The sequence below is a fragment of the Carcharodon carcharias genome, chromosome 10, assembly GCF_017639515.1.
Source record: "Carcharodon carcharias isolate sCarCar2 chromosome 10, sCarCar2.pri, whole genome shotgun sequence".
Taxonomy (NCBI): Eukaryota; Metazoa; Chordata; class Chondrichthyes; order Lamniformes; family Lamnidae; genus Carcharodon; species Carcharodon carcharias.
The window spans coordinates 80,215,299-80,242,702 of NC_054476.1; the positions used below are offsets into that span (position 1 = coordinate 80,215,299).

Here is a 27,404-nt window from a genome sequence, read left to right on the forward strand (position 1 = left end):
GTGTGGTGCGAATGTTACTTGCCACTTGTCGGCCCAAACCTGGATATTGTCCAGGTCTTGCTGCATTTGACCATGCACTGCTTCAGTATCTGAGGAGTCACAAATGGTGCTGAACATTGTGCAATCATCAGTGAACATCCCCATTTCTGACCTTATGATGGAAGGAAGGTCATTGATGAAGCAGCTGAAGATGGTTAGGCCTAGGACACTACCCTGAGGAACTCAGGTTCTTTTTTGAGCCAGGTCTTTGTTATCGCCATGATATCATACTCCCACATAGCTATCTGCCCCTGCAGCTCATCAACTTTAGTTACCACACTCTGTGCGTTCACATACATGCACAGTAAACTTAATTTAGACCTTATTTCATTCCCTCTTACTCTATCATTTCCTACTGTAGAGCTATCTCTCTCTCTCTCTCCCAGTTCTCTGTGCACCCCAATATCACTTGCTGGATATGATCATTGGGCAGAACCCAAACTCAACACCAGCGAGCAGGCTGTTGCTGAGTAAGTGCCACTTGATAGAACTGTCGATTACAAGTTCCATCGCTTTGGTGATGATTGAGGGTAGACTGATGGAGTGTAATTGACCTGATTGGATTTGTCCTGCTTTTTATGTACAGACATACCTGGACAATTTTCCACATTGTCGGGTAAATGCCTGGTTGTATGCTTATCTAGCTATCCTGTAAATGCCTATGTATTTGCTTCAACTCCTCCCTGTAGTAATTTTATTTACTCTTTAACGGAATGTGGGCATCACTGGCTAGGCCAACATTTGTTGCCCATCTCCAATTGCCCTTAAGAAGGTGCTGGTGAGCCGCCTTCTTGAAATGCTGCAGTCCATGTGGTGTTTACGAGTTAGGACATGATAGCAGAGTTGCGAATGATCTTAAGTTTGCAGAGGGTAAAGCATAGGAGGCTGACCAGAAGTGCATTGGAATAAATTCCTCATAATTTAAGAAGTGTTTGGATGTGCTCTTGCAATGCCATGGCATAAAAGGCTATGGGCCTAGTGTTGGAAAATGGGATTAGAATAGTTAGGTAGTTGTTTGACCGGTGCAGACTCGATGGGCCAAAGGGCCGTTTTCTGTGCTGTAAACCTCTAAGACTCTAATCAAGTTTAGAATTAAGAGTGGCACAAACGTGGGTTTCAACACCAGGTGAGCTGGAGCAGGGGCAGAGTCAGATGATATGGAGGTGGAAATAAGCGGTTATAGTGATGACGTAGATATGTGGTGAAAGCCCATCTTAGGTTAAATATTACATCAAGGTTAAATATTACACCATTGTTGCAAGCAATCTTGTTGAGCCTCAGTTACGAGGGAGAGGGATGGAGTTTGTGGCAGGGACCAAAAACAATGGCTTCAATCTTCTGCATATCTTATTGGTGGAAATTACTGCTCATCCATTACTGGATGTCAGATAAACAACCTGACAATTTAGAGACAGTGGAGAGGTCAAGGTAATGAGATAGAGCTGGGTGTCATTAACGTAGTATGTAAACTGCTTTGCTTTTGGATGATGTCACACATGGTCCTTTTATTGTTTGTTTAACATAGGGTCCTTAAAGTAACATTAAAAATTGCTCTGCCATGAATGGGGCATTTTTAAAATATGTGTCCAATTACCACAATATGCTTCCATTGCCACATTTGAGTGTTGTTTTTCTCTGGCCTTCAATTTTTTCTTGCCTCATTCGCAAAACTTCTGCAACTCGCCTCTCCTTGGGTTAGGACTAGGCAAAAGGCAGTAGCTAAATCTTGATTGGATGCTTTGAACGTTTGTAGCTGTCCATCTTGGCAGGAAGAATAAAAGAGAAGCATATTATCTAAATGGTGAGAGATTGCAGAGCTCTGAGATGCAGAGGGATCTTGGTGTCCTACTACATGAATCACAGAAGGTTTGTATGCAGGTAAAGCAAGTAATTAGGAAAGCTAATAGAATGTTATCATTTCTTGCGAGGGTAATTGAATACAAAAGTAGGGAGGTTATGTTTCAGTTATTCAGAACACTTGTGAGACCATTTCTAGAGTACTGTGTACAATGTTGGCCAGCCTATTTAAGGAAGGACGTAAATGTCATTGGAAGCATTTCAGAGAAGATTTACTAGACTAATACCTGGAATAGATGGATTGTCTTATGAGGAAAGGTTGCACAGACTAGATTTGTATCTGCTGGAGTTTAGAAGAGTAAGTGGCGATTTGTTTGAACCATAAGATCCTGAGGGGTCTTGACAAGGTAGAAGGGGAGAGGATGTTTCCTCTTGTGGGAGAATCTAGAACTAGGGGTCACTGTTTAAAAATAAGGGGTCGCCCATTTAAAATGGAGATGCGGTGAAATTTTTTTTCTGAGGGTTGTGAGTCTTTGGAACTCTCTTCCTGAAAAGGTGGTGGAAGCAGAGTCTTTGAATGTTTTTAAGGCAGAGATGGATAGATTCTTGGTCAGCAAGGAGGTGATAGGTTATTGGATGCAGATTTGAGGTTACTATCAGATCAGCCATGATCTTATTAAATGGCGGAGCAGGCTTGAGGAGCCGAATGGCCTGCTGCTCTTTGTTCGTACATTCGTATGTTCCTGACAACACTTAATGCTATTAGTGGGTACATTGCAAGGAGGAATAACCTTTCAATTCCTAGTATAAATATCTTTCAGTTTGATACATACACCCAAATTTTGCTTTCTTAAACCAATTCAAACCATATTTAATTTTTTGCAGATAAAATGAATGAAAACTGGTCTTCAAAACAAATCAAAGACCAATTGGACCACAGGCAAGCAGGTGTGAAGGTGAAGATTGAGAAAATTTTGCCTGAAGAGGAAGCAAAGTATGGGCAGTGGTAAGTAACAAAATAAACATCCAATCTGATTTTGATGTTGTTTACACTTAATGTACGAATATACGAATTAGGTGCAGGAGTAGGCCATTCTGCCCCAAAGCCTGCTTAGCTATTCAATAAGATCATGGCTGATTTGATTGTGGCCTCAACACCGCTATTCTGTCTACCCCTGATACCCTTTGATTCCTTTGTTAGTCAACAATCTATTTACCCCTGCCTTAAAAATATTCAGTGACCCTTTCTCTACCACTCTTTGGGGAAGTGAATTCCACAGACTCACAACTCTCAGAGAAAAAAATCCTCATCTCCATTTTAAATGAGGGATCCCTTATTTTAAAATTGTGTCTCCTAGTTCTAGTATCTCCCAAAAAGGGTAACATTCATTCAAAATCCACTATATCAAGCGCCCCCAGGATCTTGCATGTTTCAATAAGATCACCTCTTATTCTTCTAAACTTCAATAAGATAACCCCCTCATCCCACATCCCAGGAATCAGATGAGTGAACCCTCTCTGAACTGCTTCTAATGCAATTATATCCCTTCTTAAATAAGGAGACCAAAACTATATGCTGTAAAGTTTGATTATAGGAATCTTCAGAGTAGGGAGCACATTTATTCAGAAACAATTTTCAGCAGAAGTGCACAGCATAGCAGTAGTGATGCATACATTATTGCAGTTTTAATGAGTGGATCAAGCTGAATAGAATTGCTGGTAACATGCTACTTGATGTGATACTTGCTTTTCAACACAAAGACGTTTATGTCTTTCACCTCACTCTTTCTTAAATGAGAGTTAAGTTTCTTGTACTGTTTTATCGCATTGTTGTGAAAAGCACAGTGCTTTTGCCAAGATCTGTTTTGGTATAGTGCATACACTGCAGATAAGCTGATCACAATGCATATATATTAATGTTTCTGAGTCAATTGTTAATGAATTATCAAGAATCTTAACCACTTTAAGACATGCATTTTCCCGTAATTGAACTGAATTTTTCTCGGAGCACAGAAGGTATTAAAGGAAGGTGTGATTCAATGATGATGCCCATCAGGCTATCATAGAAGGAGTGAGGAAGGAAAATTAGCATTGATAGGGCTAAAGCGTATCCAACTAGAAAGCAAATGAAGCATACACTAGGCATAAAGGCAAAGAGGATCAATACTGTGTCCTGTATCTGCTGCACTTGTGATGAACTCATCAAGGAAGTGTTTCAGCTTCAATGGTACGATATTCATTTTGAATTTCTAGCAAAGCAGAAGCTAAGACATTGATCTGTGCACTAGTACTATAGTTACAATATTTAACAAAAACTTAATTTGAAGAAAAAGAATGTTAATCGGAGATTAAAATGGATGAGTTTATATTTACATTTGGCTGAAAGATGTATCCAAGATGGCCGTTTAAAGTGTACCATTTAAATAGCTGTCATCACAGCTGAAGAACTGGCAAGATCCTGGACTTTAATGTGGTACTAGTTTAGCTAGCATATGTATAGAAAATATAGTTTCATATTTATCACAGCAGAGACTATCAATAGTTTGTATTAGTTTAGCACTCACACCAGCAACCTTCCCATAGGATATACGCAAGCTGCTCAGTGAATGAATTGGCCTTTTCTTGCTAAGCCCTCAAGGAAGACGATCATGAACTCACAATTGTTTAGTAAGCTCAGGATCATAATTAGAATTATTTAAACAGACAATGAATGTGCAAATTGTTTATTATAGAGGGTTATCGACTAAATTAATGGAGGTACAATGGCAATTTAGTAATATCACTGTAATTCAAGATTGCTGATTATCAATTCACAGATTACTGAAACTTCATTTTGAATGCACTTTCAAGGAAATTCTTATGGCATTTCCGTAGATGACTCTGATATTAGTATTGAATTGTGTATTTACAATAATCTAGGGACATACTGTGATAGAGCAACTATGCAAGAGACACCCTTTTTTGGCAGGACTGTAAATGTTAAATAATCTAATACAATATTAACAAAGTGCCATCTGTCTTGGCCTTTTGACAGAAAGACATAATTACAAAATAAGAAGCTGCACACTCAAACACAAACTACACTCTCATGGAAGGAAGCCAGGCTCTCTCAGGCAGAAGTACACTTTGCACAAGGCACTTTGTACTAACTCCACCTAAGGGGGGCATCAATCCAGAAATTATACCTTAGAAAATTTTAATGGGTTTGAGGAATGATCACTGGTTGAAACACAGCATGTGTGAACAAGGGATACAATTAGTGGAAAGAGTAAGGCAGGCTGGAATTGGTAGACCTGGCATTGCAACTTGCTCTGTTTGTTGCTTCAGGAATGACACTTCATGGAGTTTGCTTTCAAATGAAGGATGCTGCATTAAGGTGAAAGCATATGCTGATCTTTGTAATATGTACATCATATGCTGAGGGTGTACTGAGAGTCTGTTTCTGCAGTTGTTCACAATGTGGTCAGTGGGGTGATGCAGAAGTTGTTCATCCACCACTTTGGTGGATGAATGGAACAGATGTCCGACTAGCAATAACTACTTGGTAACTGCTATGGAGGAGCACATAAAGGAGATATAGGAAAAGCACTTTCACTAATCCTGTTTTGTTATTATGGTCTAAGGGGTCAAATTTGTGGTTTATTTAGGCTTGAGTGTCTACTTGCTTGTACAGAGCTGGCCTACAGTGAACAGAGTACCTACAATTGGCAATGTCAGCTCAATGGCACTACTATTTGTAGCTGCTTGTGAAGCTTTATGCAGGGAGCTAGCATGATAGAGGCACTATAAATCATGCGTTAGCTGTAATTTAAAGGGATGTGACCATTTAAAGATGTGACCATGTTGGCAGATATATATTTTCAAGCTTTTAGAAAAGCTCAGGATATGTTGTAACTCTTTGGCATTGTGGGCTTTACAAAGACTGAATGGGAGACTAGAGAAAGAAATGTCAGCAAAAATGAAGTGAAAGGAGCCCTAGTGTGAAAACAGGAAACCAAGGCTGTCAAAGTGCAATGCAGCAAGGGACTTCTGTTCCATGGCTGATGAATTCAAGGTGCTGTTGATTGAGTTATGCATGAAGATGATTGTCTTGGGCCCTCTTGTATCCTCTCCAGAGGACGGCACTGCACCATCTTGACAGCAGGTAGTGACCCCAACTGTGCATGTTATCTGGAGGATCTGAGAACAAATGCAGGACAAGATGACATATTAAGGAATAAAAGGACAGGCAGCTGTTCATTAGTTCATAACTGGCAGCTGATAGCTCAGGTTACCAGTCTGTTACATTCAGAAAACTGATAATCTATGACTGTTTTCCAACTGTGACTTTGGTGGCTGGTGCTTCAGGGTAAGTGAAATTGCAGTTCTGGGCTGCTTTGCTGCACCAAGTGCACCAAGCATTTCTTTGTCAGTCTTCTTCTGTAGGCTGCCCCATCAAAGACCTAATCTGAGTCCTCTGCAGCAGAACTCGTATACAGCCTCACCTCCATCAAGCTGGCACCTGTACTATCCTTGCCTCCTGCCCTGCTACAGGCCACTTATGCCCAGTTCCTCATCACATCACATGCAGATCCAGCCTCCAATCTTTGCTATAAACTAATTTATGACGAGAGTTCCTGAATTATGGGGAAAAGACAGAGACAGCGGTTCTTAAAGGGACATTGCGGCCCCGAGAACACAATCAGTTTTGGTCCAGAATATTAAACTTTAGACCTGTTACAGGGATTACAACTGAGTGCATTATTAGAACTGGTGCCTGTGAATGTGAAACCAAGTGACAGTGTGTCTTTATCATCACTGTGTTCTTGCTGTTTGTACACAACCTGGCCACGTTGCTCTTTTTGGGTATCTGAAAGGAGCAAGTACAATAATAAGTGATTTAGGAGGTTAGGCAGCAAGAGGTGCATGCCTACATCATTTGCAGCTTATATCGGAATATTTGAGTGTCGGATGAGTGGGAGGTGGTATGCGAGAAGAAGGATTTTCGGATACTGTCATCTTCGATAGTTTCAACCCTGCTTTTGTCACGGCTTCAGCAGTGGGCACCTCAATAATAGCCAGCACCGTCTCCTCCACAGAAACTGGGACGTGCAGGTGCACCTGTACCCTCCGGTTAGCTCCTGTTGCCACTGATTATGCACCACCTTGTCCTGCAAGGAAAAGGGAAGTGTATCAGTGAGTGTCATGAAATGCGTTTAGGTGATGTGGTTGTCCTAGTTGAATAGCAAGTAGTATGTGCAAGCTGAGATGTGGGTATGAGATTTGCAGCAGTGCTAAGTTTGTGAAGGTGAGGTGAAACGTGAGTTTTAGGGATGTATCCTGATTGATAGAGATTGTTGGGAGATAAGTGATGGGAGACTTTGTGATTTGAGCAAGTTCTGAGGATAGTAGTGCAGTGGTAAGATAGGGAATATGAAGATTCATTGATCCACCTTGACCATTTGTGTAAGGTCATTGAACTTCATGCAGCACTGCATTCAGGTTCTCAGGGCTGGACCCATGGCATTGATCTCCACAGCTATCTTCTCCTGTTGTCTTTGGAGCTGTTAGGGCCCTGTGGATACATGATGTCTCTTTCTGTTCCCACCTCCTCTACCTATGTCTCTAGTGTAAGTGTTTAAAAACTTTGGAGTCCACCCTCTTCCATGTTGTGCCATTCTTCAGTGTTTCCCAGGTCAGATTCATGTCCCTCACAATTACTGTAACCAAAATGTACCTCCTTTAACCAGTGCAGCCTAGCTTTATGTAGGTTCTTTAGGGGGTTTGGTAGGTGCCATGCTGTAAATATTTCCTGCATGAGTGGAGGGGCTGATGATTTATTCCTATCGTCTGTAATTGGAAGACTAGTGGAAGTCTATGCAAATTACCTTAGAATGATTTAATGGGCTCTTTCCCCTCTCCCATCATAAGGAGGCACCTGGTCCCTGCTCAGTGTCCTCAAAAACACCTAGGTGAGATAAGGAAATTCCCATAGGAATTACCAATCATCCAGAAATTAAAGATTAATTTCCTAGACACTGCTGTGAGTAAACCACAGGAGCATTAAAAAAGTGTACTTTTTTGTTTCCTTTCAACACTTTGTTTTTATTCATTCTAAAAACATTGACGATGGAGAGACAGGAACAGGGTGGGATGATTGGTGACAGGTCATATGATGAAATCTCCAGGAGGACATCCAAGCAGAGTTCGAAACCTAGGTAAACTCACTTTATAGAAAATGGCTGCTGTTCTAGATCATTATTTTTTGTCACATCAGCTGAATCTTACACTGCACAAACCAAAAACTATGCCCATATATCTTTGTTCTTGATGTCAGGTTGAATTCAGGTGTTTAAATTTCATTCAAACTCATCTTTGCTTCCTTTGTCCTCTCATAGCATTGTGCCAGGCCATACCCAGGTATATCCCACTGAAACGGAACTGGAACTGGGGAAGGTAAAAGGTGAAGAAGTGATGATGAATGAATCCCCCGAGCAGTATGACTACTGGTGTAAGTGGCTTTATGATCTTATGGAAATAAGTCAAATTGTTCAATCATATAATCCCATTGAAACAAATCTAACCAGTACAATATGAATAAAGTGATTTCTGAGTAAAGTCCTTCACACCTCAGCTTTGAGATGTGAGGTTCTCGACTGCAATTTCAGTTTAGACCAGGTAGAATCCTTGTTACAAAATGATTTGTGTTTGTTGAAATAAGGAGGGTTGTCATGGTAAACTTTTTCGAAATAAAAAGGGAATATTAGAATAAGGGAATTTTTTGGAGCAAATGGGATTCAGAAAAGATGGTTTAACTGTAAATTTTTTTCTTCTATGAATGTGCATCTAACTGACTATTGTCGTTTTTATCCTAGTTTGCGAGACTTGCCAGGAGTACTTCATAGACGAGTGTGCTCTCCATGGATGCCCAATATTTGTTACTGATACACCTATACCAGTAGGTACACCAGACAGGGCAGCCCTCACGGTTCCTGCTGGAGTAGCAGTTGTGAAGGAGCCTGGAGGAGAGATTGATGTACGTTGTTTGGATGCCATCATTCCAAGGGGAAGGATATTTGGACCATATGAAGGAGAAGTGTGCCAAACCGATAAGTCATCCGGGTTTTTTTCCTGGCTGGTATGTGCTTTCTTTACTTAAAGAGAACGTGCGCACTTTACAGTGTGTGATGCAGTACTACAGTAAGGTGAGGGGCACACGGCTTTGGCAGTTGAACGTTGCCTTTAGACCAGAATAAGGATAACATTATAGGCACATTTTATGAGGTGAGGTACCTAATGTAGAACCTTGCTTGATGGGAATGTAGAACACAGAGATTGGAACATTGCGAATTGGGCACTCTGACCTTTCTGATCTGTGTTCCAATTGAATGAGAAACACCGTGAAGTCTCATGCCTTGTAAAATTTACCCTTATGGGTGATGGACTGCTCCCGGGCTGCAGAAGAGGCTCACAATAGCATTCACTGCATATCATCTACTGAGAGAGTAAAAGGAAAGGATAAATATTACATAGGATACGTAGTACTGAAACAGGCTATTTGGCCCAATCAGTCCATTTCGTCGTTCATGCTCCATTTGAGCCTCCTCTGTTTTCCCTCGTATGCTTGTCCAGCTTTCCCTTAAATTAATCTACACTATTTGCTCCAACCACTTCCTGTGGTAACGAGTTCCACGTTCTCACCACTTGTTGGATAAATAACTTTCTTCTGAATTCCTTATTATTTAAAGGAAACATGCTTAGTAGGCAAGAGGGGAATTGGGTGCATAAAAGAATGGCAGCAGAGATTGAAGTGCACATGGAGCAGGAAAGAGGTGGAATTTAGGCAGATGTGGAGCAGAAGAGATACAGATGTAAATGGAATTAATGGGAGAATTTGGGTGCATATGGAGGAAGAATGTGGACAAAATGCTGATGATGGAAAGGAAGGATATGGTCTTGAAGAGAAAAAAAAATTGACAAATAAAATAGGGAAAATAGAATGCCATCGTCACAAAGAAAAGTAAAAAATGTCCAGAGCAAAAGCCCTACTGTTTGGGGACACAACATAAATCAGGAAGTATGGAGATTAGACAGTCCTGTATGCAGTGGAATCAAAGGAAGGTTGTTTTACGAACACAAATGATTCCCCATAACACAATAGCGCATCACACTGAAAGACTGAACATTTGAACTGTCCAGACAGAGCATGAACTTATAAAGGCAAGTTAAATCTACAAATGTCGTTGGATTTTTTAAGGAGGTAACAAACATGGTAGAAAAGGGAGTGGCAAGTTGTAACTTCACATAGGAGACTGCTAACAAAAATAAGAGCACATGGAACTGGAGGAATCTATTAGCTTGGATGGGAAATTGATTAGGAGACATGAGGCAGAGAGTGTGGATAATAGGTATGTACTGTAATTTGCAGGATGTGACTAGCCATGTCCTCCAGGGATCTGTACTTGGGCCTCAGCTTTTCATTATATATACAAATTGCTTGGATGAAGGAATAGAGCCACTTATTTAGGTTTGCTGCTGATAATATCCCAGACATCACCATCCCTGGTTATGTCCTGTCCCACTGGCAGGACAGACCCAGCAGAGGTGGTGGCATAGTGATGTACAGTCGGAAGAGAGTTGCCTTGGGAGTCCTCAACATCGACTCCGAACACCCTGAACTCTCATGGCATCAGGTCAAACATGGGCAAGTGAACCTTGTGCTGATTGCCACGTACTGCGCGCGCGCGCCCCCCCCCCACACTCTGTTGATGGATCAGTATTTCGGTACTCCTCAATGTTGAACACCACTTGAAGGAAGCACTGTGGGTGGCAAGGGTGCTGTATATATTCTGGGTTACTTCAATGCCCATCACCAAGCGTGGCTTGGTAACACCACTACTGACTGAGCTGGCCGAGTCCTAAAGGACATAGACTGAGTCTGCGGCAGGTGGTGAAGGAACCAACAAGAGGGAAAATCATACTTGAGCTCATCCTCACCAACCTGCCTGTCGCAGATGCTTCTGTCCATGACAGTATCAGTAGGATCACCACAAGGTCCTTGTGGAGATGAAGTTCCTCCTTCATATTGAGGATACTCTCTATCGTGTTGTGTGACACTACCACTGTGCTAAATAGGATAGATTTCAAACAGATCCAGCAACTCAAGACTGGGCATCCATAAGGCCCTGGGCCATCAGCAGCTGCAGAATTGTACTCAACCACAATCTGTAAGCTCATGGCCTGGCATAACTCCCACTCTACCATTACCACCAAGCCAGGGGATCAACCCTGGTTCAAAAGGTTGAAGGAGGGCATGCCAGGAGCAGCACCAGCATAACTAAAAATAAGGTGCCAACCTGGTGAAGCAACACCTCGGGACCACTTGCATGCCAAACAGAATAATCAGCAAGTATTAGACACAGCTAAGTGACCCCACAACCAATGGATCAGATCTAAGCTCTGCAGTCCTGCCACATCCAGTTGTGAATGGTGGTGGATAATTAAGCAACTCGCTGGAAGAGGAGGCTCCACAAACATCCCCATTCTCAATGATGGGAGAGCCCAGCACATCAGTGCAAAAGACAGGCTGAAGCATTTGCTACAATCTTCAGCCAGAAGTGCCGAGTGGATGAACCATTTTGGCCTCCAGGCGTGCCCAGCATTACAGATGCCAGTCTTCAGCCAATTCGATTCATTCCACGTGATGTCAAATAATGGCTAAAGGCACTGGACACTGCAAAGGCACTGGACACTGCAAAGGCAGTAGGCCCTGACAATATTCCTGCAATAGTACTGAAAACTTGTGCTCCAGAACTGGCTACGTCCCTAGCCAAGCTGTTCCAGTACAGCTACAACACAGGCATCTACCTGGCAGTATGGAAAATTGTCTAGGTAAGACCTGTGTATAAAAAGCAGGACAAATCCAAGCCAGCCAATTGCTGCCCCATCAACCTACTCTCGATCATCAGTAAAGTGGTGGAAGGGGTCATCAACAGTGCTATCAAGTGGCACTTGCTTAGCAATAACCTGCTCACTGACGTTCATTTTGGGTTCCACCAGGATCACTCAGCTCCTGACCTCATTACAGCCTTGGTTCAAACATGGACAAAAGAGCTGAACTCCAGAGGTGAGGTGAGAGAGATTGTCCTTGACATCAAGGCAACATTTGTGGCATCAAGGAGCCCTAGCAAAACTGGAGTCAGTGAGAATCAGGGGGAATACTCTCAGCTGGTTGGAGTCATACCTAGCACAAAAGAAGATGGTTGTGTTGTTGGAGGTCAATCATCTCAGTCCCAGGACATCACTGCAGAGTTCCTCAGGGTACTGTTCTATGCCCAACCACCTTCAGCTGCTTCATCAATGACCTTCCTTGCATCATAAAGTCAGAGGTGAGGATGCTCGCTGATGATTGCACAATGTTAAGCACTATTCATGACTCCTCAAGTACCGAAGCAGTCCATATCCAAATGCTGCAAAACCTGGACAATATCCAGGCTTGGGTTGACATGTGGCAAGTAATATTTGTGCCACACAAGTGCCAGGCAATGACCATCTCCAGTAAGAGAGAATCTAACCATCAATCCTTGACATTTAATGGTATTATCATCTCTGAATTCCTCCTTATCAACATTCTGGGGGTTACCATTGACCAGAAACTGAACTGGCTAGCCACATAAATACTGGCAACAAGAGCAGGTCAGAGGCTAGGAATCCTGAGGTGAGTAACTCACCTCCTGACTCCCCAGAGCTTGTCCACAAGGCACAAGTCAGGAGTGTGATGGAATACTCTCCACTTGCCTGGATGAGTACAGCTCCAACAGTACGAAAGAAGCTTGACACCATCCAGGACAAAGCAGCCTGCTTGATAGGCACCCCATCCACAAACATTTACTTCCTCCACCACCGCCAAACATTGGCAGCAGTGTTTACCATTTACAAGATACACTGCTGCAACTCACCAAGGCTTTTCAGACAACAACTTCCAAACCTGTGACTGCTACCATCCTGAAGAACAAGGGCATAGACAAGGCTTGTATTACTTGAATAAATAGGACTAAAGGGTGATCTAATTGACGTTTAAGGTGTCAAAGGAGTTGATAGGGTAGATCGAGAGAAGCTGTTTCCTCTGGTGGAAGATTTCAGAACACAGGGCGATAACCTTAAAGCTAGAGCTAGGCTGTAGATGGGTGAATAGAACAAAAGAAATAAGAACGGGAATAGACCAAATGGCCCCTCAAACCTGCTCCGCCATTCAGTACGATCATGGCCGATCTTCTGCCTCAACTCACTTTCCTGCTTATCCTTGATTCCATGAAATTCAAAAGTCTGCCTATCTCAAGCCTTGAATTTATTCAGTGATGGAGCATCCGCAACCTCTGGGGTAGTGAATTCCTAAGATTCACAACCCTCTGAGTCAAGAAGTTTCTCCTCATTTCAATCCTAAATGATCGATCTCTAATCCTGACATAGTGCCCCCATGTTCAATAGTCCCCAGCTGGGGAAACAACCTCTGTGTTTACCCTGTCAAGCTCCTTCAGAGTCTTGTATGTTTCAATGAAATTGTCTCATCCTGCTTAACTTCAGAGAGTATAGGCCCAATTTAGTCAGCTTCTCATCATAGGACACCTCTCCCATCCCAGGGATCAATCTAGTGAACCTTCACTGTACCACCTCCAGGACAAAGATATCCTTCCTTAGACATGGAGACCAAAGCTGTACACAGTACTCCAGGTATGCTCTCGCCAAAGCATTGTACAACAGTAGCATGACTTCCTTGTTCTTGTACTCCAGTACTCTTGCAATAAAGGCCTTCCTAATTGCTTGTTGTTCCTGCATGCTAACTTTTTTTGTTCCTTGTACGAGTACACCCATGTCTCTCAGAACCTAAACCTTTAAAAGTTTCACACCTTATAAAAATGTTCTGCTTTTCTATTTTTACTACCGAAGTGAATAACCTCACATTCCCCACATCGTACATCAAATACCATCTTGTTGCCAACTCACCAAACCTTTCCAGATTTCTTGCCTCATTGTGTCCTCCTCACAGTTTGGATTTCTGCCTAGCTTTGTACTATCAGGAAGCTTAGACAAAAAGATGGGCTATAATATATCTATTAACAACTGAGGCTCCAGCTCTGATCCTGGAGGCACTCCATTAGTTACAGCCTGCCAACTTGAAAGTGCCTCTGTATGTTTTAAAAGGGTATAAAATAAATTTAGACGACTTAATTTGGTTGCATGCAGTCTAATTACTGGATCCCAAATTAACCCTTTAAACTGATTTAATTTGACAGAGATAGACCATCAGGCAAAGACCCAGACACTGAATTAGCAAATAATACTAAAGTTTAATGAACACAAGCAATATAAAACATCAATACCCTTGTCAAACAACCATAAACTAATCAACTTACTTAATGAACTAAAACTTATCAACTAACTAATAAGAGGAAATAAAGGTAGAGTATACTTATCAATGAAACCGTGCAGACTTCACGCTTTCAAATGGATGGCCAAATCCAGAAGTGTTTTTTTTTAGTTTTTTCAAATCTCATTCTTTACATTGAGCTGGAATCCACTATTACCTGTTTTTTTTAAGAAGAAACAAAAAGCTCATTGTGGTTGTGTTTGGAAGCCTAATAAGTCAATCAGTATGTTCAATCATAGCGGTCAAGAAACTTAAAAAGAAATAATGTCTAATATAAAAAGTTATTTTTAAAAATACAAAAGCTGTGTTCATTTAAAACAAAAATCAGCTGTCAGCTGATAGGGTTAACTTCTCTGTAGAGCTTCAAGGGCAGAGCAAAACATTCTTAGATGCAGGCAGTTGAATCACCTTATGTGATTTTAAAAAACGACTATCAAACAAACCAAAATCTAGACACTGTTTTTAAACTCTTGTTTTCTTAAATTTTGTACTTTTCCCTCCTGTTCTAATTCCTACAAGTCTGTCCCTGGGAATTAAACACAACACAGCAAAAAAGAATGAATCTTTACTGAAATTAAATCTAAAAGAAAGCATTTTGCCCATGAGATTAAACATTGCTTGTTCCCAAAGCCTTTTTTAGCTTAATGTAAGAGTTTTTTCTTCAAAATTTACCTTTTCTGGTACAAGCATTAACCAGCATCAATTTCCAATTCACACAATCGAACATTTAGAATTTAAAGTTGCCAAGCATTTTATGTGTATATTTTTTATCTGGAATTAAAGACTCCCATATACACCTCAACATTATAACTAACAGTTTCACTGTGGCCACTTGTGAGACTTCTAGTTAATAGCTTAATAGGTTCATTAACCTTAAAGCTCCCAATTTAACTTTAAAATTGAACATATTCCAAATTAAATAAAACCTGCAACAGCTGGAATGTTTTGAATAATTTCCAATTGGATTTCTGCCTGACACCTCAAGGTTCAGACTAGATCTTGAAAGGGCAACACTCATTCTAAACTAAAAATGTTGATGTAACTCATTTTCCATGTTTTGACTAACTCAACAATCATATTCATACTGTTTCCATGAAGACAGACATGTATTTAGATATCTACATAGAATTAGTAACAAGCTTATGCGTTCAACATTTTAAAAAACACAGACAACAAAGGGTTAAAGACCTTACAAATCACATGCATACACAAATACAAACAGGCTCTTTTGCAACTTAGCCATTCTCTCTCCAAGTCTTTTTAAAATCTTTATTTTCTAATTCTGAGCGACCCTACGTCATGTATCTACGCCGCCTATTCACTTCAAGGTTGTGATTGATTGTTCCTAGCTCCCTGACACAAGTTTGCGCATTGGCTTGAAAAGAAGGAGCAGCCTGTTCTTTCTCACTTAATTGCTTCATCTTGAGGTATTACTGAAATGGGAGCTAATGTTTTCTCAGAGGCAGGGTGGCATACATGGCTGCAGGGGCTAGGGAGCGAGAGGGGCTGCATAGGTGGCTCAGAGAGAAAGACAATCTCTTCAGCACTCCATCCTACCAGTGGAGGTAGAACTGGCCATCCTCAATCTGACGTCTCTTCCCAGTAGTGTACTCTTCCTAGGTATGGGGGTAGATCCAGAATTAGTTCTCCCCTTGAAACTGTAGAAGTGACTGCTTTGCAGTTACTTCTGCTGGATGGGCACCAAAGTAGATCTATTACGCATGGAAGTCTTTACTGAGCCAGTACGGTAAGGATGCAGGATCCATGACTATCCTGGGTCTACCTTACATTTTGATACCTACACAACTCAGGTGTCTTAGCCTTTTATTTCTGTCCCTTCATGGTCGTCACTATGTATGTTTTCAAAAGGGTATATAATAATTTTAGCTTTAACTTAATCTAGTTGCATGCAGCCTAATGACTTGATTCCCAGTGAACTCTTTAAACTGATTAGTTCAACATAGATATAACCATCAGGCAAAGACTCAGACACTGAATTAGCAAATAATAACAAAAGTTATTGAACACAAGCAAGATAAAACAACAATACACTTTCTAAACAATCATTAATTAATCAATCAACTTACTTGATGAACTGGCCAACCTAGGAAAAATGGACAACAACCTCAACCCTTTGACGTATATTCGTTTCTGCCTCCGAAGGACATTCCACCTTCCTAGCATCCTCGCTGACAGGAATCTTGCCTCTGCCCCTGACTTAGTACCACAATCATGATCTCCGTGCTGACAGGAATTCTGACCTCTGTCCCCGAAGATATAAATTTTCCTTCACTTGGTGTATGCAAGAAGATGGATCCTACAACACTCTTTTGTACCTAAAAATAATGTTACACCATCTTAGCCCATATCGCTGGAAATGGCTAATTGGTCAATAATGTTGTAAGGGTTAATTCTGTATGTTCTAGCTAATTGTGCAAACTGCCTTAAACTTAAGACAATGGCTTGCTTCAAGCTGTGTCCCTTATCCTAACGGCTTACAGGCAACCCATCCATCAAGCTAAGACTGAGCCAGTCCAAGGCCAGTGTGTTCTTGATATGGGAGGGTCCCATGAAAAGGTCAGGCTCATTCTTTTCCAGTCTCTGTGACAATGCTTTTAATTCTTACATAGGGGTGTTAATGGAAAAGTACAGAAATCTGACTTATTTGATACTTATCCTTCAATCACAGGGTAATTGAGATACTTCTAATAGAATCACATGTTGCTAGTCGGTGACTACTTCATAGTGTTATGTTGTTAGCTTGTTGAAAAAGGTTAGCAGCATCAACATGACTTCTTCTCTGTTCATGTTAGTACAAAATAGCCAAGTGAAGGAAGCACATTAAATCCTACGAAAATAAGATCTAAAATCTAGGCCATCTTACACCCTGTTTATTTCTATGGTTCCTGTCGGTTAACTAACCCTCTATCCATGCTAATACTCCATGAGTACCCCAACTCCCTGAGTCCTTTCTTGCATATTAAGCTTTTTTGTGTCACCTTATCAAATGCCTGTTGGAAATTCAAATATATTACATCTGCTGGCTTTCCTTTATAAACCCTACTAGTTACATCTTCAAAAAGCTCTAATAACAATGATTGAACTTGCATTGATAATGGCATCTTTAGTGTAATAAATGCACCAATGAGCTTTACAGGAGCACCATCTCTCAAAATTTGACACAAACCCCAAAAGGAAGTATTAGGCCAGATGACCAAAAGAGGTAAGTTTTAAGGAGCGTCCTAAAGGAGGAAAGAAAGATACAGAAGTGGAGAGATTTAGGGAGGGAGTTCCAGAGATTAGGGCATTGGCAGCTGACAGCATGGCTATCAATGGTGGAGCAATTAAAATTGGGAATGTACATGAGGCCAGAATTGGCAGAGAGCACCGATCTCTGAGGATTGCAGGAGGGGGAAATTATAGAAATATGGAGGGACAAAGCCATGGAGAGATTTGAAAACAAGGAAATAATTTTAAGATTGAGACATTGCTTAACTGGAAGCCGATGTAGGCACTGAGCGTAGGAAAGATTGGTGAACGGGACATGTTAGGATATGTGCAGCAGATTTTTGAATGAACTCAAGTTGGTGGAGGGTAGGATGTGGGAGATCATCCAGGAGTACATTGGAATAAACAAGTCTAGAGGTAACAAAGTCCATAATGAGGATTTCATCAGTTGAGCTGAAGCAAGAGTGGAGTTGGGTGATGTTATGGTGGTGGATAAAGGCAGTCCTAGTGATGGTGTAAATATGTGGTTATTTCCTTGTTTTCAAATCCCCCAATGGCTTTGCCCCTCCATATATCTGTAATTTCTTCCATCCTGCAATAATAAAGTCAGCCTTAGTGATGTCGCAGATGTGTGGTAAGAAGCTCATCTTCGGCTCAACTATATCATAAGGTTGCAAACAGTCTTGTTCAGCCTGAGACAGTTGCCATGGACTGGGATGGTGTTGGTGGCAAGGGAACAGAGTTTGTGACAACTGTTAATGTAGAAACATCAAAAGAGTTTTGGCACAGAAGAAGGCCATTCAGTCCACCAGGCCCATGCCCGTTGAAAAGAGCTATCCAGTCCAATCCTGATTCCAGCTCTTGATCGGTACCCCTGCAGGTTCTGGCACCTCGTGCATATCCAAGTGTTTTTCTAGATACCCACATCCTTGAGTGAAAAAATTACTCTTCAACTCCGTTGTAATCCTTCTACCAATTACTTTAAACCTATGCCCCTAGTTATTGACCTCTTTACTAGTAGAAATATGTCCTTCCTATACACTCTATCAAAAGCCCTCATCATTTTATACACCTCAATTAAATCACCCCTCAGCCTCCCTGTCACAAAGATAACAACCACAACCTTGCCTTGTAGCTAAAATACTCCATTCAAGGGAACATTCTCATCAACCTTTTCTGAACCATCTCTGGTATGATTGCAAAGCAAAAACAAAAACAGAATTACCTGGAAAAACTCAGCAGGTCTGGCAGCATCGGCGGAGAAGAAAAGAGTTGACGTTTCGAGTCCTCACGACCCTTCGACAGAACTTGAGTTCGAGTCCAAGAAAGAGTTGAAATATAAGCTGGTTTAAGGTGTGTGTGTGGGGGGCGGAGAGAGAGAGGGAGAGAGAGGTGGAGTGGGGGTGTGGTTGTAGGGACAAACAAGCAATGATAGAAGCATATCATCAAAAGATGTCAACAACAATAGTACAAAAGAACACATAGGAGTTAAAGTTAAAGTTGGTGATATTATCTAAACGAATGTGCTAATTAAGAATGGATGGTAGGGCACTCAAGGTATAGCTCTAGTGGGGGTGGGGAGAGCATAAAAGATGTAAAAAAAAAAATTTTTTTTTTATATAATAATGGAAATAGGTGGGAAAAGGAAAATCTATATAATTTATTGGAAAAAAAAGAAAAGGAAGGGGGAAACAGAAAGGGGGTGGGGATGGGGGAGGGAGCTCACGACCTAAAGTTGTTGAATTCAATATTCAGTCCGGATGGCTGTAAAGTGCCTAGTCGGAAGATGAGGTGTTGTTCCTCCAGTTTGCGTTGGGCTTCACTGGAACAATGCAGCAAGCCAAGGACAGACATGTGGGCAAGAGAGCAGGGTGGAGTGTTAAAATGGCAAGCGACAGGGAGGTTTGGGTCATTCTTGCGGACAGACCACAGGTGTTCTGCAAAGCGGTCGCCCAGTTTACGTTTGGTCTCTCCAATGTAGAGGAGACCACATTGGGAGCAACGAATGCAGTAGACTAAGTTGGGGGAAATGCAAGTGAAATGCTGCTTCACTTGAAAGGAGTGTTTGGGTCCTTGGACGGTGAGGAGAGAGGAAGTGAAGGGGCAGGTGTTGCATCTTTTGCGTGGGCATGGGGTGGTGCCATAGGAGGGAGTTGAGTAGGGGGTGATGGAGGAGTGGACCAGGGTGTCCCGGAGGGAGCGATCCCTACGGAATGCCGATAGGGGGGGTGAAGGGAAGATGTGTTTGGTGGTGGCATCATGCTGGAGTTGGCGGAAATGGCGGAGAATGATCCTTTGAATGCGGAGGCTGGTGGGGTGATAAGTGAGGACAAGGGGGACCCTATCATGTTTCTGGGAGGGAGGAGAAGGTGTGAGGGCGGATGCGCGGGAGATGGGCCGGACACGGTTGAGGGCCCTGTCAACGACCGTGGGTGGAAAACCTCGGTTAAGGAAGAAGGAGGACATGTCAGAGGAACTGTTTTTTGAAGGTAGCATCATCGGAACAGACGCGACGGAGGCGAAGGAACTGAGAGAATGGGATGGAGTCCTTACAGGAAGCGGGGTGTGAGGAGCTGTAGTCGAGATAGCTGTGGGAGTCGGTGGGTTTGTAGTGGATATTGGTGGACAGTCTATCACCAGAGATTGAGACAGAGAGGTCAAGGAAGGGAAAGGAAGTGTCAGAGATGGACCACGTGAAAATGATGGAGGGGTGGAGATTGGAAGCAAAATTAATAAATTTTTCCAAGTCCAAGCATGAAGCGGCACCGAAGTAATCATCGATGTACCGGAGAAAGAGTTGTGGAAGGGGGCCGGAGTAGGACTGGAACAAGGAATGTTCCACATACCCCATAAAGAGACAGGCATAGCTGGGGCCCATGCGGGTACCCATAGCCACACCTTTTATGTGGAGGAAGTGAGAGGAGTTGAAGGAGAAATTGTTCAGCGTGAGAACAAGTTCAGCCAGATGGAGGAGAGTAGTGGTGGATGGGGATTGTTCGGGCCTCTGTTCGAGGAAGAAGCTAAGGGCCCTCAGACCATCCTGGTGGGGGATGGAGGTGTAGAGGGATTGGACGTCCATGGTGAAGAGGAAGCGGTTGGGGCCAGGGAACTGGAAATGGTTGATGTAACATAAGGTGTCAGAGGAATCACGGATGTAGGTGGGAAGGGACTGGACAAGGGGAGAGAGAAGGGAGTCAAGATAACGAGAAATGAGTTCTGTGGGGCAGGAGCAAGCTGAGACGATCGGTCTACCGGGGCAGTTCTGTTTGTGGATTTTGGGTAGGAGATAGAAGCGGGCCGTCCGAGGTTGGGCGACTATCAGGTTGGAAGCTGTGGGAGGGAGATCCCCAGAGGAGATGAGGTCAGTGACAGTCCTGGAAACAATGGCTTGATGTTCAGTGGTGGGGTCACGGTCCAGGGAGAGGTAGGAGGAAGTGTCTGTGAGTTGACTACTGCAGTTAGTCTACTGCATTCGTTGCTCCTCTACATTGGAGAGACCAAACGTAAACTGGGCGACCGCTTTGCAGAACACCTGTGGTCTGTCCGCAAGAATGACCCAAACCTCCCTGTCGCTTGCCATTTTAACACTCCACCCTGCTCTCTTGCCCACATGTCTGTCCTTGGCTTGCTGCATTGTTCCAGTGAAGCCCAGCGCAAACTGGAGGAACAACACCTCATCTTCCGACTGGGCACTTTACAGCCATCCGGGCTGAATATTGAATTCAACAACTTTAGGTCGTGAGCTCCCTCCCCCATCCCCACCCCCTTTCTGTTTCCCCCTTTTCTTTTTTTTCCAATGAGTTATATAGATTTTCCTTTTCCCACCTATTTCCATTATTAAAAAAATATATATATTTTTTTACATCTTTTATGCTCTCCCCACCCCCACTAGAGCTACACCTTGAGTGCCCTACCATCCATTCTTAATTAGCACATTCGTTTAGATAATATCACCAACTTTAACTTTAACACCTATGTGTTCTTTTGTACTATTGTTGTTGACATCTTTTGATGATCTGCTTCTATCACTGCTTGTTTGTCCCTACAACCACACCCCCACTCCACCTCTCTCTCTCTCTCTCCGCCCCCCACACACACACCTTAAACCAGCTTATATTTCAACTCTTTCTTGGACTCAAACTCAAGTTCTGTCGAAGGGTCGTGAGGACTCGAAAGGTCAACTCTTTTCTTTTCCACCGATGCTGCCAGACCTGCTGAGTTTTTCCAGGTAATTCTGTTTTTGTTTTTGTTTTGGATTTCCAGCATCCGCAGTTTTTTTGTTTTTATCTCTGGTATGATTGCATCCTTCCTGTAATGCAGTGACCAGAACTGTATATAGTATCCCAGCTGTGGTTAGTTCATAGTTTTATACAATTCTACCATAAGCTATCTGCTCTTACACTCAATGCCTTGGCCAATAAAGACAGGTTTCCTTTATGTCCTTTTTACCACCTTATCTACCTGTCTTATTCCCTTCTGGGATCTATAGACATAAACTCCATGTCCCTTTGTTCCTCTAGACTTCTCAGAATACTATTTATTGTATATTCCCTTGCTTGTCTGTGCTCCCCCCATCCCTCCCCATCCCCCAAGTGCATTATCTCACAATTGTATAGTAACTTAATATTTAATTGTATTCAATACTGGGAATTTACACGAGCTAATATATATAGAAGTGGTTGTTGGTTTTGGAGGTGCATGTTTGTAATCTGCATCTGTGTGTATAAACATTGGGCTCCAGTTCTATCTTTCACCGCTTTGCTTTCTAGAATAGAATAACGGGCACTGAAGCCAATGGCTTCTATCTTGCTGTCTTCCCAATATTTAGCTGCAGGCAATTTTTGCTCAAGCAGTACTGGATATCAGACCAGCAGTTTTACAGTTTAGTGACAGTGGCAGGCTGAGGAGTGAAGATTGGTGAAGATATGATAGATCTGGATATTTTCAGCATATGTGTAGAAACTGACGCTGTGATTTCAGACACTGCCAAGGAGCAGCATGTAGATGAGAAATATGAGGGGGCCTAAAGCTATCCTTAGAGGACACCAGGGTAGAGGTGACTTTTTGGGAGTGAGAAGAGAAGCAATTGAAAGTGATTCTCTGGCCCTGACTGGATAGGTAAGGTGCTACCAATCATTTCACCTTTCAATTAGATTATAGATCATCTGCATCTTCACTCCACCCAGGTGCCTTGGTACCATAACCTGTAATAATCTTGCATAACAAAAATTTATCAATCTCAGTTTTGAAATTTTTAATTGATCTCCCCAGCCTCATAGCTTTTTGCGAAAGGAATGTTCCAGATTTCTACCCTTAGTGTGAAGGAGTGCTTTTTAAAAATTCATTCATGAGATGTAGGCATTGCTGGCTAGGCCAGTATTTATTGGCCATCCCTAATTGCCCTTGAGAAGGTGGTGATGAGCTGCCTTCTTGAACTGCTGGATCCATGTGGTGTAGATACACTCACAGTGCTGTTAGGGAGGGAGTTCCAGGATTTTGACCCAGCAACAGTGAAGGAACAACGATATATTTCCAAGTCAGGATGGTGTGCGTCTTGGAGGGGAACTTGCAGGCGGTCGTGTTCCCATGTGTCTGCTGCTCTTGTCCTTCTAGATGGTAGCAGTCATGGGTTTGGAAGGTGTTGCCTGAAAAACCTTGGTGAGTTCCTGCAGTGCATCTTGGATTTAGTACACACTGCTGCCACTGTTCATTGGTGGTGGAGGGAGTGAATGTTTGTGGATGGGGTGCCAATCAAGTGGGCTGCTTTGTCCTGGATGGTGTCAAGTTTTTGAGTGTTGTTGGAGCTGCACTCATCCAGGCAAGTGGAGAGTATTCCATTACACTGCTGGGTCTTCAGGAGTTGAGTTACAGGGAAAGCTTAAACAGGTTAGGACTTTATTCCTTGGAGGGTGGAAGAATGAGGAGAGATTTGATAGAAGTTTACAAAATTATGAGGGGTATAGACAGTGTAAATGCGAGTAGGCTCTTTCCACTTAGATTAGGAGAAATAAACATGAGAGGACATGGCTTTAGGGTGAAAGGGGAAAGGTTTAGGGGGAACATTAGGGGGAACTTCTTCACTCAGAGAGTGGTGGGAGTATGGAACGAGCTGCCATCTGACGTGGTAAATGCGGGCTCACTCTTAAGTTTTAAGAATAAATTGGATAGATACATGGATGGGAGAGGTCTGGAGGGTTATGGACTGGGTGCAGGTCAATGGACTAGCGGAATAATATTTCGGCACAGACTAGAAGGGCCGAATGGCCTGTTTTTCCGTGCTTTAGTGTTCTATGGTTCTAATATCAACTAGCATAGAAACCAGGAAGAGATATTGGGTGATCAGTTTATTGGGAATAGGGTCTTGAGAACAAGAGGTGGGTCTCAATGACGGGATAAGCTTGGTTGGAGAGGGCATAAAGGGGGATGGAAGAGAACCTAGAGAAAGATATTAATTTGGGTTAGAGCAGGGGAATCCTTAAGTGGAAGTTGGGCCTGGCGGGCTAAGGGAAGGGAGGGAAGCAGTAGAGGCAGCTGGTCTCAATCTTTGTAACAAGAGTCCATGATGCCACTTCTTCTCACAAAGGGTTGTGGAAATCTCTCAAAAAGATGAGAGGCTGGGGGTGGGGGGGAAATCAGTTAAAAATTTCAAAACTGAGATTGATACATTTTTGTTATACAAGGTTATTACAGCTTAGGATACCAAGGTAGCTAGATGGAGTTAAGGTGCAGATGATCTATAATCTAATTGAAAGGCGGAATAGGGCTAGAGGCCTGAGTGACCTATTCACGTTTCTATACAAATAGTATTCCATAATCTCCCAGTTGGTCCTTAGGGAGAACTTAATAATTGATATCAAAATATTTATGTCTTAACTGTTTAATATAATTCATTTTTTAATGTATTCTTAATTTGATTAACTGTAAAGGATTGACTTCTTGACATCTGTACTTATATTTTTTAATTCCTACAGAATACTTTAAACAGTTTAAAGAAACAAGGGGAAATTTGCCTAAAACTGTTAATGATTGGCTCTCTGCCAGTCTGTGGCTTTAAGAGCTGAAATCTCAGCTGTGTATTGATCAAATCTTGTTTTGTTTAAATGTTATTTTTTTCTTAATTCAGATACTTGGCAAGAATAACACGTACAAGTCCATTGATGGCACGGATGAGACCAAAGCCAACTGGATGAGGTAAGCCAGGAACTCTGGTTAAAATTGTTACTTTTGAGATTAGGTATAGAGTGTTATGATCCCTGTAGAGTCTGGTAACCTTTAAAAGATATTTGAATTTCCAGTGACTAGAACGATCACACAACAAGATTTCAAGTTTTAATACTGTCACTGTAATAAACTAAAAGCAATATTGTCTAAACAATATTCAGTAGGCAATTTTATACTCTAAAATACAGAAAGGGTCCCCCATTTAACTTTTAAAATGGCCCCCTCCACAATTATATTTTATTTACTCTGTCTCTTAAGTGAATACTTTATTCTCCAGGAGCTAGTCCAAAGCTTTTCTCAGCTCCCGAATCCTTGCTTTCTTTTTCATTTCCTCATCCCCGAACTGACTTTCCCGCTGAGTGTTACCTTGGAGATTGCTCCCGCTAGCCAAAGCTAGGCAAATGTCCTAGCCTTGTTTAACTCCTCACCAACTTGACCTCTTCAAACAGGTGCGAGCTCCCACCTGTATTCTCTGTGGTGAACTATAGAGACTGGCTAGCTCTATCTCTCTGCCCTCTCTCTTTCTCAGATTTTTGCAGGCTGACCAGGTTGGCGACTTTCAGGGATATCTTAAGAAACCTGCGACCCAATTCTACAGTGGCTTCCTCTGGACCTTTCCCTTCTAAAGCCCATCTCCACAGAAATGTAAATCACATGGGCCCTGTATCGAGGTAGAAATGCTAATTATCTGTACTTTAGACCCCCACCTCCATTCTATTTTGAAATTATATAGACAGTTTAAAGTATAACCGTTTATAAAACCTGACCTTCCTAACACCACCCTGTGAGACCTGGAGACAAACAGTGTACCCAAATTAACACAATTGCTCTTGCCATTGTCTACTCGTGTGAATATCTCTCACCTTCTTCCCAGTAGGGTAACCTGGGTCCCCCTTTAAACTTTAACAAACAAACCACCCAATATTTTTGTTGGGCAGAATTCAGAACAGGTCACATGACCCCCTTCATTCCTTCATTTACCCTAAGTTAAAGAGATAGTCCAAAAACATAACTATCTTATAAACTTCCTATTTGTAACATGTCACCTGAAAAGATGAAAAATAATCACTGAGGTGATGATTTTTCTACAACGCTAACAGAATATAACATTGTAAATACTTTATCAACTAACTTACTACATATAATACATGTAATATTCTCTCCCTTGTTGTCACATTTCACCGTTACACAATCCACATCACACTCTTACAAAGATTAATCTATTACCATCAATCGCATGTGACAATTAAGATTTACAGTTCAGTTTGTATAAGTCTTTAAACTTCTTTCTCATATAAATGAGAATTTGCTTTACTGCTAAGTGGCTTCGCCTTCCGTTATGTGTTGCAAAACGTCACCCTTCTCACTTTGTACAGTTTGTATCATTTTCTGTTATCCTTGATTAAAAGAGGGCACAATTGGCTCAGTCTTGGTAACTTTGTCAAGAGCCACGCTGTTACTTGTTGACAATCCCTGTGATTTTTGAATTTCATTAGGTGTAAGCTGTAAATCGAGACAAAATCCTCTGTCGCTACTCCCTTTTTCATGTGGCTTCTTTAGAATCAAACATTACATTCACAAAGAGTGTTCACTTTTAAACATAGTTTGTGAGTCACTTTGCTCAGGTCTTAACTCCAGATCTCCATTTCCTTTCATGGTTGTAAGTGTTTTATTGTCTAGGTCAGTAAAGAAATTCTCAGCCAGCCACACAACTGAATCACTCTCCTTCTGTTTAACTGCATGCTAACAGTTCTTCTTCCCCACTTTAAGAATCTCCATACGGTCATGTCGATGAGCAGCCATACGAACATATGCATTAGGAGCAGGTGTAGGCCATTCGGCCCCTCTAGCCTCCTCCACTATTTAATAGTATAATGGCTGATCTGATTGTAACCTCAACCCCACATTCCACCTACCCCAATAACCTCTCTCGTTAGTCAAGAATCTATATACCTTTTAAAAATACTCATTGACCCTGCCTCCACTGCTCTCATGGAAGAGAGTTTCAAAGGTTCATGATCCTCAGAGAGAAAACATTTCTTCTCTGTCTTAAATGGGAGATCCCTTATTTTTAAACTGTGGCCTCTTAAACTGTTTGCCCACAAGGGGAAACACCTTTTCAGCATCAACCCTGTCAAGCCCCAGCAGGATCCTATATGTTTCAATAAGATCACCTCTTAATCTTCTAAACTCAAATGGATACAGACTCAGCATGCCCGCCCATTTCTGGTAAGATAATCCCCCCCATTCCAGGTATCAGTCAAGTGAACCTTCTCCGAACTGCTTGTAATGCACTTGTACCCTTTCTTAAATAAGGAGGACAAAACTGTACACAGTACTCTAGATGTGGTCTCACCATTGTTCCGTACAACTGTAGCAAATCATCCTTACTTTTACATCCCTTTCCCCTTGCAATAAACGACAACATTCCATTTGCCTTCCTAATTACTTACTGTACCTGCATACTAGCTTTTCCTGATTCATGTACCAGGACCCCCAGATCCCTCTGTGCCTCAGAGTTCTGCATTCTCTCTCCATTTAAATAATATGCTTCTTTTCTATTCTTCCTTCCAAATGGACAAGTTCACATTTTCCCACATTATACTCCATCAGCTAAATTTTTGCGCACTCATGTAACCTAACTCTGTCCCTTTGCAGACTCCTTATGTCCTTGTCACAACTTACTTTCCTACCTATCTTTGTGTCATCAGCA

General features: G+C 42.0%; 1 protein-coding gene across 8 annotated transcripts in view; it reads left to right on the plus strand.

The window, feature by feature from the left end:
• Positions 1–27,404, plus strand: part of prdm11 (PR domain containing 11) — a 191,308-nt gene that overhangs the window by 47,231 nt on the left and 116,673 nt on the right. For 6 of the 8 annotated variants that reach the window (XM_041196776.1, XM_041196769.1, XM_041196768.1 and 3 more), the window contains 4 exons: positions 2,722–2,842; positions 8,214–8,326; positions 8,691–8,953; positions 24,594–24,661. In XM_041196776.1, the coding sequence (XP_041052710.1) occupies positions 2,727–2,842; positions 8,214–8,326; positions 8,691–8,953; positions 24,594–24,661 (560 nt within the window). In that variant the 5' untranslated portion in view covers positions 2,722–2,726. Of the gene's footprint in view, positions 1–2,719; positions 2,843–7,950; positions 8,034–8,213; positions 8,327–8,690; positions 8,954–24,593; positions 24,662–27,404 lie in introns of those variants that run through there. The other 2 variants (XM_041196772.1, XM_041196773.1) reach the window with 2 other exon arrangements.